This window comes from Tetrahymena thermophila (genome assembly GCF_000189635.1).
Source record: "Tetrahymena thermophila SB210 genomic scaffold scf_8254594, whole genome shotgun sequence".
Taxonomy (NCBI): Eukaryota; Ciliophora; class Oligohymenophorea; order Hymenostomatida; family Tetrahymenidae; genus Tetrahymena; species Tetrahymena thermophila.
Genome location: NW_002476365.1, coordinates 1 through 16,469, shown reverse-complemented (window position 1 = coordinate 16,469; position 16,469 = coordinate 1). Strand labels below are relative to the sequence as shown.

Genomic DNA, 16,469 nt, shown 5'->3' with positions numbered 1-16,469 from the left:
TGTTAAACTAAATAAAAGTAATATATATAATGTTCAAAAAATAAATTTTTATAAAATTACAAAGATTATTTTTATTTTCTATGAAATAATTTATTAATCATTAAGGTTAAAAGTTATTTTAAGATATTTTATTCTTTCAATCTTTTTTTTCTGGGTAAAGAAGTGCCTATGCTCTGTTTATAATAGCTTAAAATTAATTTTCTGTTATCAATAGGGCATTTATGATTGCTTTTTAGCTTCTAACTTTTTAATGGATTTAATGAATTTTGATACAATCCGTATCTTAAACAGCAGCTGCAAATCTTTTTTCATAATATTCTCTTTTAATAAAATCTTATTTATTTTTGAAGAAGAGAGGAAGTTAAACTCTATAATTTTGTTCAAAAGTTTGTATTTATTATATGTAAGAGGTGTAATTTTTTTCTTTAACTTATTGCATGTCCTTTTCTATAAGTAATTCTTCTTAAAGGTTTTTTTAAATAGAATCATATCTTTTCAAAATGTCTTTAACAAGCTGTTTTGTTAGAAGTAGGAGAGCAGCCACAAACCTATCATTTTTTGTGATATCTATGATATTTTTAACAGCTATAACATCATTAACTTTCAAAAGGGAAATTTAATAATTTGACATTACCATACGATAATGATGTATATCTCTGTCCTTGAAAAAATCGGGAACTTTGACATCAAAATTTTATTCAAATTCAATTATTTATTTTAAATAGTCATCAAAGTTTGTTTACTATTTTACATGATCCATTTGAATTTTTTTAGACTATTAAGACTTATTTTGTTATACATCACCTTATTGTATTTCGTTTTGGGATAAATCTTGATTTGAATAGTTATTCTAATTGTTTTCAATGATTTTTTTAATAGTTTTGTTTTAGCTACATTAATCTGATGGAGGCTTATATTAATTTTAACTTATATCTGTATTTCCTTAAAGAACTCCTAGAAAGTTTCTAATTGAATTTGTGTATATTGATCTTATTTATTCCAAGTGCTTTTAAGAACTCTCTACAATCTTAGGATATTATAATTCTATTGGCTAATCCTTATTTTTTACTAATAAATTGCACCAATTTGTATATTTAAAAGTAAGATGTCCTAGGATACTTTAATTTTTAACAAATGAATCTCTTAGATCTTAAATACCCTTCAATAAGAAAGGTTTATTTTCATTTTACATGGAATAGTTATTCACCTCTTAAGACATTTATCGTCTAAATATTATAGCTGCTTTGCTTTTAAAATTTATTTTAATTAGATGTTTTTATTGATAAATTTTATTTCATATTTCTCTTATGACTATTTTATGCCTAGTAATTGCTCATTAAATTATTAGAATGTTTCAAATTTAAAATAATAATTAAATTTCATTTTCGAATTTAAAATTTTATCATTCTAATAATTTAACAATTTAAATTTTATTAAAATTTTATACCCTCTTTTTTACATGCTGTTAAACTTCGTTGATTGATTCTTAATTTTAAAACTCATTTAATATATTCAAAAAATTTAATCAAAAAATAAATATAAAATAGTAAATTATTCATTTTTTTAAGATTTGCTTCTAATTTTTTCATATTAATTTTCTAAAATTATTTGATGTAAATAACCTACAAATTATTAGTTAGCTGAATTATTTCTTGACTTTATTAAAAAAATATTTGTTTAATTTATTTTCAAAATGTTTGCTCTTTTATTGATGTTAAACTATTTATAATATATTAAATATTTGTGATTATAAATTTAAAAATTAAAATTCTTATTAATTATTTTTATAGTAGCTTGATAATAAGAAAATAATCTATCTAATTCAGGTGACTGACTCATAATAGTTTTCAATTTTTCAATAAAAAATTTATCCTCTTTGTGCTTTTTGTAATGTATTTCATTATTTATTTAAAAAAAATTATATATAAAATATTTTAAAAATTAATTAAATAAAGTTTTGCTAATTACATTTTTCAAAAAAATGTTTATTTTAATACATTTGATAATATAATATAATAAATTATAATTAATAATTATTTTTTTTAAACAAGTTCAAAATTATTAATTTTTTCAGAAAATTTAATTTGAGATTTTATAAAATATTGTCTATTAATTAATAAAAACTGATTACTTCATCTTATTATTAATAAAAACGAATTAACTATCAATCAATATACTAAAACATAAAAATTAATTAAAAAAAAGAATATCTAATTAATTTTGATTATGAAATAAGAATTTTATCAGCATGAATCCATTAATAATTATAAACAAATAGTAGTTTATAAATATGAATTAAAAATAATCATGAGAAGGTATTTTTGTGTCTCTAAATTGTTTTTGACATTATAGATTGAAATAAAAGATATATGGTATTAAAATAGATATTCTCAAATTTTAAATTGTGGTCAAGATATGAAAGATCAAATAAATTATTAAAATAGAAATATTAGCTTCAAATAGATATTTTATTAATCACAAATTATCAGTGAAATTATTATTATATCTCAAACCTAAAATTAACTATGTCAACATACAACACATAAAATTATAGTTTATTGTTTTAAGATTAAATATTTTATACATTCAATGATTCCTTTTAAGCAATAAAATTTAATATTGGAAGTTTACAATCAAGAAATTTGCTAATCAATTTTATATTTTATTTAATCTAAACATTTATTGTTCATCCAAATTTTTTAGATAAGTATTTCAATAAATAATTTTTTCTAATTTAGAAATTTGATGATCAAGTTAGTAATAGGTACTAGATAAGTGTGTTTTATGCCTAAAAATAAAATAATTGGAAAAATATACTGCTTATCAATATCTTTAAGTAGGTAGACAATAAATTTTATTTATTCTTTTGCATAAAATTCTAAATTATTTGATATTGATATAAACCATTAAATTTTATATATCCTTTTTTATTTTTTCTGATCATATTTCATGATTAATCTTTTATTAAATGACAAGAAAATTTAGGTAATGATCAAAAAAAAAAACTAATTATCTATTTTAATATTAGTTTACGTCTCCCTTAAATCTTTAATTATTTCTTTAAATTATTAGATTTATGAAATTTTTTGATAATTTTTTATTTAAAATTAAAATAAAATAAAAAGATGAACAATAAATTCTTTGGAATCTCACTCAATAATAAAAAAAACTTTGAGGCAATACCTCAACTAGTTTTTTCTAATTATTAGTGCAAAATAATTAATAATATTCTTTAAGTAGAATTAACTTAAAGATTTTAAGATTAAAATAATTTTGACTCTAACTTGAAAATCTATGACTCTAATGAGGCTATTTACTATCTTCCTGTTGATTAGAATATTTGTATTGAATCTTTCTAGGCTACTATAAATGGTAAGACTGCAAAAGGTGTTGTAAAGAAGATCAATGAGGCTAAAGATCTTTACTTATAAGGTAGATAAGAAGGTAATATAGTAGGCTATTGTGAAAAAAAGATCTTCTAAAGGGAAGTAGGAGAGTGTCTTGAAATCAGATTAGGAAATATCCCTCAAAAATTTTGTATTGATATCAAATTAAAATATTCTTAGCAGCTCTAAGTAATTTTAAACACTTTTTATTCAGTTGATTTATCTCTAGTTTTAAAAGAATCACATGAGCAAATTAATTAGAATTCTTTTATCTTAGATCTTCTATGCTCTTAAAAGATAACTTTCTTTAAAAATTTTGGAATCTCTTTACTTGTATAGCAGGTTGATGAGAACCACACAGCTTTTTATACAAGGTAATTAGATAGATCTTAAACACAAATTTGTTAAGAAGGAGGATAAATAGTTTAGTTCAAACTTATTTATTAGTTTGAAAATATGCATGTTCCTTAAGTTCTCTATGGAGCTTGTGAAAGTTAGGTTCACATAAATAAAGATGATAAATCCAATAAGCAAATTGATGTTTAAAATAACTCGTTTATGATATCTTTTGTTCCTGATTTTAATTTTAAATTTAAATCTTAAATTAATGATGCAATTGTTTAGTCAATTGCAGAAAATTAAAATATATTTTCTCAAGAATATCTTAACTCTTTTAATCAATAAATAATAGATTAGACAGATTCCTCTAAATGTGAGTTTATATTTCTTTTAGATAGAAGTGGATCTATGTCTGGATAAAGTATTTAAAACGCTATTGAAGCTCTTATTTTATTCATCAAAAGTTTACCTTTAGATAGCTATTTTAATATTTATAGCTTCGGTACTGAATTTTCTAAGCTCTTTGATTAATCACAAAAGTATTCTAACGAAAACGTAGAATTAGCCTTAAATGAAATAATTACTTATTCTGCAAATTATGGTGGAACTAATATATACCAACCTTTAAGCGAGATTTTTAATCAACCATATGTAAAGGGTTATGGAAGGTAAATTTATATATTGACAGATGGATAAATTGAAAACAAAGAAAATGTGATGCATTTAATATAATCTAATAACATTAGTAATAGAGTTCATGCTATAGGTATTGGACTCTATGTAGATAAAGACCTTATAATCCAGTCAGCTAAATCAGGTAAGGGTTGCCATGCACATGTTACAGATTAAAGTCTTATCTAAGAAAGTATTATTAATATCTTATAAAATAGTATTTCCCCTATTTTAGAAGATGTAAAACTATCTTATAATAAAGAGATATTTAACTCTTAATACCCAAAAGAAGATTCATTATACTGTTTATTTAAAAACGATTTATTTACTTTTACACTCTTTTTAAAATCTGGTATTGATTTTGATAGTCTAAATGATGAAAATAAATTGGTAAAGATATAATACTTTGATACTACTATAAATTAAAAAGTAGAAAAAACAATTATCCTAGAGCCTTAAGATGCCCATAAATATGATCCTAGTTTGAATAAGACTGTATTTAAATTAGGAATTCACCAAAAACTTTGCTAGCTTTCTAACATTTTAAAAATAAAGAATTAAATTTTAAGTTAAGAATAAGAAATCTAATAATTAGTTAATGAATCTATTGAGCATCAGATATTAACTAGCTACACTTCATATTTCTGTGAAATTGAGTAAATTACTGATGAAAAAAGAATATAGTATTTTGTAGACCAATATTTACCTTAAAATGATTAAAAATTAAATAAAGCAAGTATATAAAATCACTACAATTATAATTATTTTGTAGGTAATAAAAATTTTATTGATAAGACGTAAGTTTTAAAAAGCAATGATTTGTTAGAAGATAGAAGCAGAAGTAGAAGTAGAGAGAGATTGAGGGTTAGAGAGAATAGAAGTAAGTATTTAACTGATCTAATTGATGATGAAATTAATAAGAAAAAAATATTCTAAAATAATTCAAATTAATGTTGTGCATCAAGATATCGATAAAATATGTAATATTAAACATTTAATGATACAAAAAATAATAATAATTTCAATTCCCTTTAGCTCTCTTCCTATGTAAATTAAAATCTTAATTCATAAAATACTAATTCTTTTAATAAGGATTTGCTTAAAATTCAAAAAGTTGAATTTGTGGATAATTAAAGTAAATTATAAATAAATACTTTTTCATAAAGTAGCTTCTAAAATATCAATAATCACTATAAATTAGGATCTTTAGATTTATAAAATATCATAAAATAAGTAACAGTAGAAGGAAAGTGGATATTCAACTAATAGGTTGTTCTTGATATTACTAAATGCACATAAGATAAACTTGAAGAAACCTTGAAATTATTTTAGCAAAAAGATTTGTTCATGACCATACTAATGATTTGGATTTTAGAGAACTATTTTTAAAAAGAAAAGCAATAATGGTAAATGATAGCCAATAAATCAAATAAATTTATACAGTAACAAATTAATGATTACAATTTATTTGAATAATATAAATAAATAGTTTCTGATTTTTGTAAAACTCAAACAGCTTGATTGAATTCTGTTAAAATAAATATATAGTTAATTATAAATAAACTTCTTCAATTCTAAATATAAAAAAAGTAAGTAGATGTTTAAAATTTTATTACTTAAATTTTTAATATTTTGATAATTATTCAAACATTATGTCTGTCTAACAAATTAAATATATTTAACGATTATTTAAATTTTTTTTATCTTTTTATTAAATTAGTAAAGTAAGTAACATATTTTAAAAATAATATAAAACTCTTCTAATTGAAAATACAGAATTTGATTTTAAATTCTCAATTATAGTTAGTGAATAGATATTAAGCTCATCAAAATTATTCATATTATGATAATGCGAATAGTTAAAAATAGAAAATTTTTAAAGAATATTAGAATTTTTAATCTTTTAATAGAGTATAAAATTATAAAGTATTTCAATTAAAATATATATAAGAAACTTCCATTGATAAGTTTATTGTAGATCTAAAATCAAATATATACCGTAAAACCCCGTTAAGGAAAACGCCCGTGTTGAGAGGTAAGAGGTAAGAGCCTTAGAATGAAAACCTCGATAAATCGAAAATTTTTTGAATTTGTGGGTTGCGAATTAACGAGGTTTTACGGTATATCAAGAGACGGACTGTAAATATTTTATTTAATATGTTTTCGAATATATTTATAAAACTTTTTAGGATATTAATTTGAATGAAATTAGTGATATTTTCTTATTTTTTATTAATTTATAACTCTCTGTTTGTTAACAGAAAATTTTATTAAAGTTATTTTCACTGATTATTATTTAATAATTGTTAAAAAATATTTTTTAATTAAATTAATCATTTTTTTATTATAGTAAAGTCTTTTTTTATTAGTTTTAAACTTTTTTTTTGAATATCTAAAATTTTGTCAATTTTTTAAATATTTAAAATAAAAATGAAATAAAATAACATATTTTAATTCTAACTAAATAAAAAGTATTAAAATAACAAAATTGATTAATAAATATAACTAAATTTTTAATAAAATTATTTTTTCAATTAAACCAAAAAAATTAACTAATTTAATAGTTTTTGCTTTACATTAAAAATTTTAGAATAGTAAATTAATATTTAACATTTTTTTCAAAGAGTTTGGATATTTTTAACTAAAATATCATTTTAGCTATTTGAAAATTCCCATAACCTACATGTTGAGTCACGTGAGCCAGAACACAATAAATTAGAACTCTAACAAATACTTATAGAAAAAATAGAATTAGAGTGATCAGTGTTCTTTTTAATATATTTTAAGATTTCTTTTCTATCTTCAGAATCTGAATTACATGTAAATAAATAAAATGCATTTTTATAGCTAGAAAGTACTAAGATTTTTCCATCTCCTGAGATTTCTAAACGGCTACAAATATCAGAATAAGTAACTTTTTAAGTAACAACTCTATTCTCTATGTCATATACCAATAGAATTTTACTGAAAAAAGCAGCTATTAAGTATTTACTGTCTTTGGTAAAAGCTAAATTATTTACAAATTCAGTAGACTCATCATCATTAAACTAACATAAAACATTGAAAGTAGCGTTTTAATCTGATTTTTCTTCACTTTCTAATATATAAACTTTTCCGTTATTGGTACCTGCTGCTAGGTATTTATTATTTGGAGAAAACAAAACAGAATGAATGGCTTGTTCAAAATCTACCTATTTATAAAATTCTAAGCTCTTTTATTTAGTATTTTAAGTATAAAATCTTATGAACTCTTTTTAACAAGCCATTGCTATATATTTATTTGTGTTTGCATCTATGGAAATGCTTGAAATAGCCTTAACTTATTAATCTTTTTGGATTGTAAAAGCTGGGGTTATATATAATTATTCAATGAGCCATAATCTAATTGATCCATCATCACATCCTGTTAAGAAACTTTTATTATCCTTCATGAACACTATTACTGATACAGTATAATTGTTAGGAGTATTTAATTTTATAGTAGAGACTAACTCAAACAAAGGAATCAGACTCTTATCTTAAGCTGATAAATTGTACCAAAGTTTCATTATAGAATCTGAACTTGCAGTAACTAAATAACTACCATCATAAGAAAAGCATGTCGATGATATACTTTCAGTGTGGCCTTATAAATTATCATCTATCTCATAAGTCTCTTAAAGATTCCAAATAGTAATTTCATTATTCAATGAAGTCATTAACTATTAAGAATTATTAGGTTGAAATGAAATACAGCCTATTGTTGTGTCAATATCATGTTTCAACATTTTAAATGTTTCAAAGTTATTCTATTAAGAGAAAATCTTGATGCTCTTGTCTTCAGTAATGCAGCTAAGGAATTGAGAATCTTAACTAAATGCTATTGAATATATTGTGTCTTTTACAGCACTTATTGTTGTATATAGAGCAAAATCTTTTTGAGTGTGCCACAATTAAATTATATTATCAGATGTCACAGTTGCTAAAATTGTATCGCATGGAGAGCAAATCATTTTAGCAAGCGAACCTTGCACTGTAACTGTTTTATATTTCTCAATTAAACTTCTTTCAGAAATATCCCATAAGTCAAATGTATTACTACTGTACCCAATTATTAATAGGTGGAAGTCTTTTTGTAAATCTGAATAAAAGCAGCTACAAGTTATTTTTTAATCTGCTGTATTAGGTGAAAATTATCTGATTAAAGTATAATCAGATGCAACATCAAATAAATTTAATTCCTAAGTAGTTGCAGAAAGTAAATATTTATCGCTTTTTTAATATTATAATGCTACAGGTTTTTATCTGTTCTACTGATCTTCAATATTACAGTTTTTTATTAAAGAAATTTTATTATCTGAACAATTAAATTCATAAAGTGTAAAGTAACTTGCATTGCTAATTATTGAAAACTTATAGTGATTAGGACTCTAATTATTTAAGAAAGCTAATCCTTCAATATAATAGTAATTGTCTAATGATATTGTAGATATTACCTCATAATTTAAGGAGCCATCTCGTAATTTTATTTCTTGCCAAACGAAAATATAGTATCTTGATGTACTAAATATATATTTACCATCAGGTGAATAACTTAAGTTGAGAATACTAGATTAATGACCTGTAATACTACTAACTAATTTGAAGTCTTAAGAAATATCCCAAACTGCACAGCTGCTATCATAACCTGTAGCTACAATATATTTTGAATTGCTACTGAAGGCAATATCTATAGGAGAAGACTCATAAGAATTGAATTAAAGAGTTTGAATTTTTTCATATTTTTTGTTAACATCAAATATCGATGTTGAATTTGAGCATATAATTGCCAAATATTTATTATCAGGTGAAAATTTCATTTTGCTTGCAAAAGGAATGGTAAGATTAGTAGCTTACTTCTCTTCTGATTTATTTTCATCAAGAGAAATAGTAACTAAACCTTTCATGAATCCTTGAGAAACTAAGATCTATTTTCCATCTGGCGTAAAAATCATTTTGTCAACTGGCTGTCCCACATCAATTTCATACTTCATCACATATTCACTTCCTTCCATTTTCCAAACTTTGCATTTTTTTCCTTTCGATGAACTCACTAGAATATTTTAGGTCTGAGAATAACAAATCGAAGTCATGACTTCTTAATGCACTTCATCAAATGAAGATATTAATTGAAACTGCTTAGAGATATTCCAAAATCTCAATTACTTATTTATATCGCAAGTCACCAAGTGCTTTAATTAGTAGTTAATGTCTATAAATTTAATATCTTATGTGTGAGCTTAAAATATAAAAATTTCTTCTCCATTTTCATCAAGAACAATTATATTTTTTTTCTGTGATACAAAATATTTGTTTTCGAATTATTCGATGTTAGTTATTTCTCCTTTATATAATCTTTTTGATTTTGTTATTTCGTACATTTTCTTTGAAGGAATTACATAAAATTGATTATTATCTTTTGAATAATTTCCATTTAACTCAAGAACATATTAATTTACAAATCCACTAAATGAGCCTGTAATTATGCTTAGTTTATCATTATTTTTTTAATTTGAAGGAATAACACAGCAACTAAAAGAGTAAATGGAGTCGCTTTTCCAATCACTAATCGAATCTTAAGTCTAAGCATATTCAGTTTTACTTCTTGAATAATCAGCTAAGCACTAACCGAGCATTGCTTCTTTTAAATTAGATCCAGTGAAATCAATATTTCCTCTATAATAATATAAATATGCTTTCTTGAAGGAGCACCTTGTTAACTTTAATCCTGTTAGAGATATTTTGCTGTTTGCTATAGCACTAAGCATATTGGAAGACGCAATATCTAGCTTTTCTCCATGGAACTGCTTTCTAGTTAAGAGCATAATCTATATAAAATTATGTTAGCCCTATATTGACTCTTCCTTCTCACATTGTTGCAAGAATTCTCTCTTTTATATGATAGGCTTAATCATTCTAGCGAATTATTACAAAATACAAATTTCACTTTTACCTTTTACCATAATATATCTGCTATTAATTGCAAATTTAGATATTTCTTCAAATGATAAATCAATCAGCTTTTGATTATTCCATTCTAGCTTGTCAAAGTCAAACTTCATAGCTCTAGCTACAAAATATTCATATAACGATTTGTGTAAAAATTTAACTGTATATAAGTCTCTTCCTGTATCATCAGCCAGAGTAATTATTTATGGGTTGCGATAATCTTACAAGAATTGTAAAAGCTATTTTTATTCTTGAGAGTTCAATTTCTTTTTTATCTGTGGTAAAAGATCAATCTAAACATCGTAAATGTCTACGCTTAAGATAGATTATTTAAACATATTAATAGCTATTCTTTAGAAAAGATCAAAGAATTACATTTTGTATAATTCTCTTAAACCTTAATCAGTTCCTGCTCTAGGCTACAACAAAGAATCTCTTTCAAATTAATAGTTAAAAAATATTTCCTACAATTCTGTCTAATTTCTAATTGAAATATTTGAATTTTAGCTTAAAAGAGAAGGAAGAGTTCTAATAAAAATAAAAGCATTTATAGGAAGACTGATTAACTTTAATATCTGAGAGTTTTCTTCTATTATTTAAGTGAACGAAGCAAGTAAATCTACACGCTTTTGATCAGTATCCTATTTTTATTCTTGATTGAATGATTTTTTCGCAAATTCTAGCAGCTATTCTTTTCCAAATTTGATCAGTTTATAAACTAAGAAATTTTGGTTCTTTTTTTCTTAATCATTACCCTCAGATACAGAAAAGTAAAGTTTATAATCATCTTTAGATAAATTTTCTTCTCTTGAGGATACAATCACTTTAGTATTCTTCCACTCAGTTAAATTGAAAGTCGTCCACAGATTAAAAGGTTTACCTTTGTATTCATCAAATGCATCAAATAAAATTAGCTTTTTTAATTCAGATGTTTTTAACACAGAAGCATCTAGCCTTAATTCTTTAAAAATAGGCTAGTTGTCTAAGTAAGAAATTAAATTGGGATTTTCTGAATCTAAATCAGCCATTTTTATAATAATAGGAACTCTTTCATAAACTGCTTGCTAAGAATCCTTACTAAAATCGTCTAATAACTCCATTTCTATTTTTTTGAAGAGCATTGATTTACCCATACCACCGTTAGCTACCACACTTAAAAGAGGGGTGTGATAATTAAGATCAGTTTTCTTCTAAATAAAAGAATTCATAATAAAGCTCAGAGCATCAACTTCTTTAGGCTTTTATTAATTTTCTTCTTATTCAGAAAATACTTTTTCTTACAATCTTTAATTTACATACAAATTGATGCTTTCTAACAAAGCATCATCTTTTTATATTTCTCCTTATTCTCTTCTGTTTAAAATACTCTGTTTCCAAATTTCAGTTTATCTTAGTTTAATAACTTTTTTGATACCATCAGCAGACTTCATACAATCAAATGTTTCATTCATGCTGTTGAATTCTTTTTCTAATTCAGCTAAGCATTTTCCTTACTATTGCTGAATTTATTTCTAAATTTCTTGTAAAGCCAACTGCTCTTAATTTGCAAAATCAATTAAAATTCTTTCTTCCTAATCTTCCGTTTAAATAGCACCTACAGATAATTATTCTTATTTTAATGATTACTACTATCCTAGCTGTTAATGTTCTTAATTTTAATTGCTTTTTCTATGTTTCCCTCCATTTTTCTTTTATACAACTTCGTCAACAGACTGTAAAACATCTTCATCTATAAATTATGTACGAATTTGATTGTTGGTTTCAAAAAGCCATCTTTGATATAAAACTTAAGCAATTTCTTCTTTAACTTTTTAGTTTTGATTTTTATCACTCTGCTAATGCTTAGATTCAGCAATCTTAATAAGCTTAAGCAAATTAATTATTATATCTAAAGAAATACTTCTTAAAAATTTGTGATTTAACAGGAAAGTATCTAGTGCGTTTACTATGAAGATTCCACTCATAGACATCCTTTTTTGACAAATAGTAAACATACCCTTTTCTTCATCTTTTAAAAAGCTATTCCAATGAGGACTACTGTTACTAATCTATATCACTTCATTTAGATCAATCATTATTTTAATTAAATCATTTATTTGCATTAAGCAAAAGTATTAAACTTCCCAAGATTCTTTATTTTTCTTGCTAATAATTTCATCAAGCGCATTAAAGTAAGCAAATAGCATTTAAACATTTTTACTTTACTTTTTTAAGTCTTCTGGTAAATTTTTAGCACACTGCAATGCTTGAAGTTAAAAATTCATCATTTTTTGCACCATATGTTTTGTTTACTGTAAATCCATCAATTAAAGTCCTTTAACAGCCAGCATCAACAAAAGTGTTGGATCTTAGTTTCTAACTAATCCAAAAAGGGGTACTCCATATCTAATAGCTTCATCCATTAGTTTTAAGGCATGTTTCTTGGTCCTTAAAATATTTCTTACCATTGTAACACAATAAAGTTGGTTCAACAAAGGCTCCTTACTTATTCTAGCGTTGATTCTATCAATAATATTTGTAAATGTCGCATCCATATCTGCTTTATCTTTTTCAGTCCAAACTAGATCCTCATCAAGTTCTTTATCGTCAACATCTTCTTCTACATCATCTTTCTCTTCAATATTATTCTCTTTATTTTTATCTAAATCTTATTTATTATTTTTTCCATCTTTATCATTAGAAGCTCCCTATGAATTAACTCTAATTACCAAATTTATTGCTTTCTAGAGAATTTTAGATAGCTTTTAATGAAGAGGTCTATTTGATACAACACTTTACTTATTTAAAATGGGAAGTATAGTATCTAAGACGTAAGTTTTTCCGTTGTAGATATCATCTTCCTTGGTGTTTATAATAGCTTCCATTTCTTCGTTTAATTTTAAAATATCAGCTTTTACTATCGATTACTCATTTCTTTTTCTTCTTTATTTAGCTTAAGACATTTCTTTTTTTACTATTGTATTAGAGTTGACTTTTCTTACATTAGAAGAGGAAACACACCCACCTCCTAAGATTTTTAATTTCTTTGGCTAAAGCATCTTTAAATCTTATTATAGCTCATAGTTTTTCTGAATAAATTTGCTTACATTTTTAGAAGAAGCCCCTTTTGATACTAAATCTATTATTTATTATTAAACTTTTTTACTTAATTATGTTTCTGTGAAATCTTTTTAATCTCTGATCATTGAAATGCAGCTAATATTCTTTTACTTAAGGGACTTATCTATTTTAACTGATGAAAACAAAGCTCTAGTCCATTAAATATGAATAGAAATGTATTTTTAAGAGGAGTTATAAGACATCTCTTATTATTTACTTAAGTACTACTTTTTCTATTTCTACTTTTAAAAATATCGTTTTTAATATCATAAAAATAATTAATCTGATCAAATAAAAAAAGAGTTGATTTAAAGATATCTCAATACTTTATCAGAGTTATAGAAGGAAAAAATCTTAATTATTTTTTAAGTTATACTTACTAACAAATTATTAAACTTATAGGTCCTATCTTATATAATTATTTATTTTGTTTTGAATAAATACTTTAAACAAGATAGATACCCAGCCACCCATTTAATTTACATTAATAATAAAAAGTTAAATTTTTTACTTAATTTAAAAATAAAATAATTACTGAATTGGAAAATGATAATTATGACTTTTTAAATATTTTAATATATAAAATAATTTAAAGATTTTTAAAAAGCACAAAGAAATAATTATTGAATTTTAAGAAAGTTACAATAATTTATAAATTTCAGGATATCTTATATATTCTTTAATTATTGAATAAGTAGATTTACAAAAAATATCCACTTGAATTTCTTAATAATAAAGTCGTTCTTCTAAAAGTAGACAAAATTAAAAACAAAACTGTATTTTTAATAATTTTTAAAAATAAAAATATCTATTTCAACATTTAATTTATATTATAGCTTAAAGGTAAGAAACAGTTTTAATAATTTTTTAGGATCAAATAAACTAATTTATTAAGTAACTTTCATTATTTTTTGCAATAATAAAAAAATATAAAACTGATTTTAATATTTAATAAATAAAACAAAAATATCAGAATAATTAATTTTTTTATAATAAAAAATCTTTTAAAAATGAATAAAATTTAAAAAAATAAATTGATTTAATTTTCAGCTCTTAAAAAAATAAGAAAAATACTAATTAAATAGAGAATGCTAATCAAATTATGCTTCTACATAAAATTTATTTCAATTAAGATTTATATTTTCTTCAAAAACTGTAGCAAACTTAAAAATTCTGATTGTATTTTTACTTCTTTAACCAAATTAGATGCATATCCTATATTTTGAAAATTCTTCTAAATTGTATTGCTAATGAAGTGAATTAATGTTTCCATACTCGTCATAAAAAATTAGTTCATTCTTTTCTATACAAACTCTCATTTTTATAATTTCTTCTTCTTTAACTGTTTTTTCTATAAGATCTCCTTTAACCAAATTTCCACAGTAAAAAGAGTTATTGTCACCAAAAATTTTACAGAAATGGCTTTATCCAGAACCAGGTGGCTAAGTATCTTTATGGTCATCAGGAATGAGACCTACCATAATATAGTTTTGGGGTTCATTATCAAAAAAAAACTCCATTTCATAAGTTTCATGATTGTCTAATGTAGAGCTGGAATAGCACCAGGCATAATAATCAGTCAGTTTTTGAATAACTATTTCATTTTACTACGTTTTTATATCTAGCTTATGAGAATCTCTTCCAGTGCTTTTAGTTAAATGTATTTCTGGCTTTTAAAAAACCTTCTTAGATTTTGTAAATTGCTGTACGAATTAGATCAATTTTTCATGTCTAAAACTTAAATTTATTCCAAAGTCGTCATGCTTTTTGAATTAAGAAGAATACATATTATGAGCATCAAATATTTACTAAGAGAAATTATCTTAATTTTTATATCTATTTTAAATTATTTCATCTATTTTTACGCTAATTTCCATTAAATTTTCATTAGAACCATCAAAAATAATATCTTTTATTTTTTACAGAGAATCAATATCACTTAACTCGATAATTACTTTTTATGCTTGTTGAATAAAATCGTTATAAAAAATAATAGAGCTTTTCTTATACTCCTCTAAAACTTGAGTATATTCTTTAATCATATTATCTACAACTCTGACTACTTCTTCCAGACTATTTGTAGCTTAAGCACATAATTATTCTAAAAACTAAAATTTATTTTAGCTCTCATCAGATATTATTGGCCAATTATATAATCTAGAGATGAACACATCATCTATTTAGGCTGTTTCAATTTTTTTAATGGGTAAAAAATTGATTTTTTAGTTTTTGCTATTTTATTCATATTAGCATTCAATGCATTAAAACCTATTTGAAGCTTCTACTCCCGCAACTAAGTTAAGAAAGCTAATTTCCTCGCTTTTGTGAAGCAAGCACATTAGCTTTTTTGTTTGTTTTTGCCCACATGTTTCTGCAGATCCAATCACACAATCTTTATCTACTCTATCCATTAGCAAAATATTATTTTTAATAATTATTCTAATTAGTATATTAATATTTTTTCTGATAGAAATTTATTTTTTAAATTATTTAAATTTTTCTTTATCTATTATTTAAAAACTAAATAATTTATAATAAAAACTTAATATGGGGTTGGGGTTGGGGTTGGGGTTGGGGTTGGGGTTGGGGTTGGGGTTGGGGTTGGGGTTGGGGTTGGGGTTGGGGTTGGGGTTGGGGTTGGGGTTGGGGTTGGGGTTGGGGTTGGGGTTGGGGTTGGGGTTGGGGTTGGGGTTGGGGTTGGGGTTGGGGTTGGGGTTGGGGTTGGGGTTGGGGTTGGGGTTGGGGTTGGGGTTGGGGTTGGGGTTGGGGTTGGGGTTGGGGTTGGGGTTGGGGTTGGGGTTGGGGTTGGGGTTGGGGTTGGGGTTGGGGTTGGGGTTGGGGTTGGGGTTGGGGTTGGGGTTGGGGTTGGGGTTGGGGTTGGGGTTGGGGTTGGGGTTGGGGTTGGGGTTGGGGTTGGGGTTGGGGTTGGGGTTGGGGTTGGGGTTGGGGTTGGGGTTGGGGTTGGGGTTGGGGTTGGGGTTGGGGTTGGGGTTGGGGTTGGGGTTG

At 24.5% G+C, this 16,469-nt stretch overlaps 4 protein-coding genes across 4 annotated transcripts; 1 reads left to right on the top strand and 3 right to left on the bottom strand. All coding sequences in view use genetic code 6, as the record gives it.

The window, feature by feature from the left end:
- Positions 1-136: 136 nt before the first annotated feature.
- On the bottom strand, positions 137-1,219 carry TTHERM_00285270 (hypothetical protein; the record flags this gene model as incomplete). Its single annotated transcript, XM_001018541.3, has 1 exon — positions 137-1,219. The coding sequence occupies one exon, from the start codon at positions 1,217-1,219 to the stop codon at positions 137-139; it is 1,083 nt and encodes a 360-aa protein (XP_001018541.3).
- Positions 1,220-3,125: 1,906 nt separating this feature from the next.
- On the top strand, positions 3,126-5,918 carry TTHERM_00285260 (type A von willebrand factor domain protein; the record flags this gene model as incomplete). The annotated part of the gene is made up of 1 exon (XM_001018540.1): positions 3,126-5,918. One exon carries the CDS (start codon positions 3,126-3,128, stop codon positions 5,916-5,918), a length of 2,793 nt encoding a protein of 930 aa, XP_001018540.1.
- A 1,097-nt stretch (positions 5,919-7,015) lies between these two features.
- Positions 7,016-13,720, bottom strand: TTHERM_00285250 (WD domain, G-beta repeat protein; the record flags this gene model as incomplete). Its single annotated transcript, XM_001018539.2, has 1 exon — positions 7,016-13,720. Exon 1 carries the CDS (start codon positions 13,664-13,666, stop codon positions 7,016-7,018), a length of 6,651 nt encoding a protein of 2,216 aa, XP_001018539.1. The 5' UTR covers positions 13,667-13,720.
- Positions 13,721-14,587: 867 nt separating this feature from the next.
- On the bottom strand, positions 14,588-15,874 carry TTHERM_00285240 (hypothetical protein; the record flags this gene model as incomplete). Its single annotated transcript, XM_001018538.3, has 1 exon — positions 14,588-15,874. One exon carries the CDS (start codon positions 15,872-15,874, stop codon positions 14,588-14,590), a length of 1,287 nt encoding a protein of 428 aa, XP_001018538.1.
- Positions 15,875-16,469: the final 595 nt, after the last annotated feature.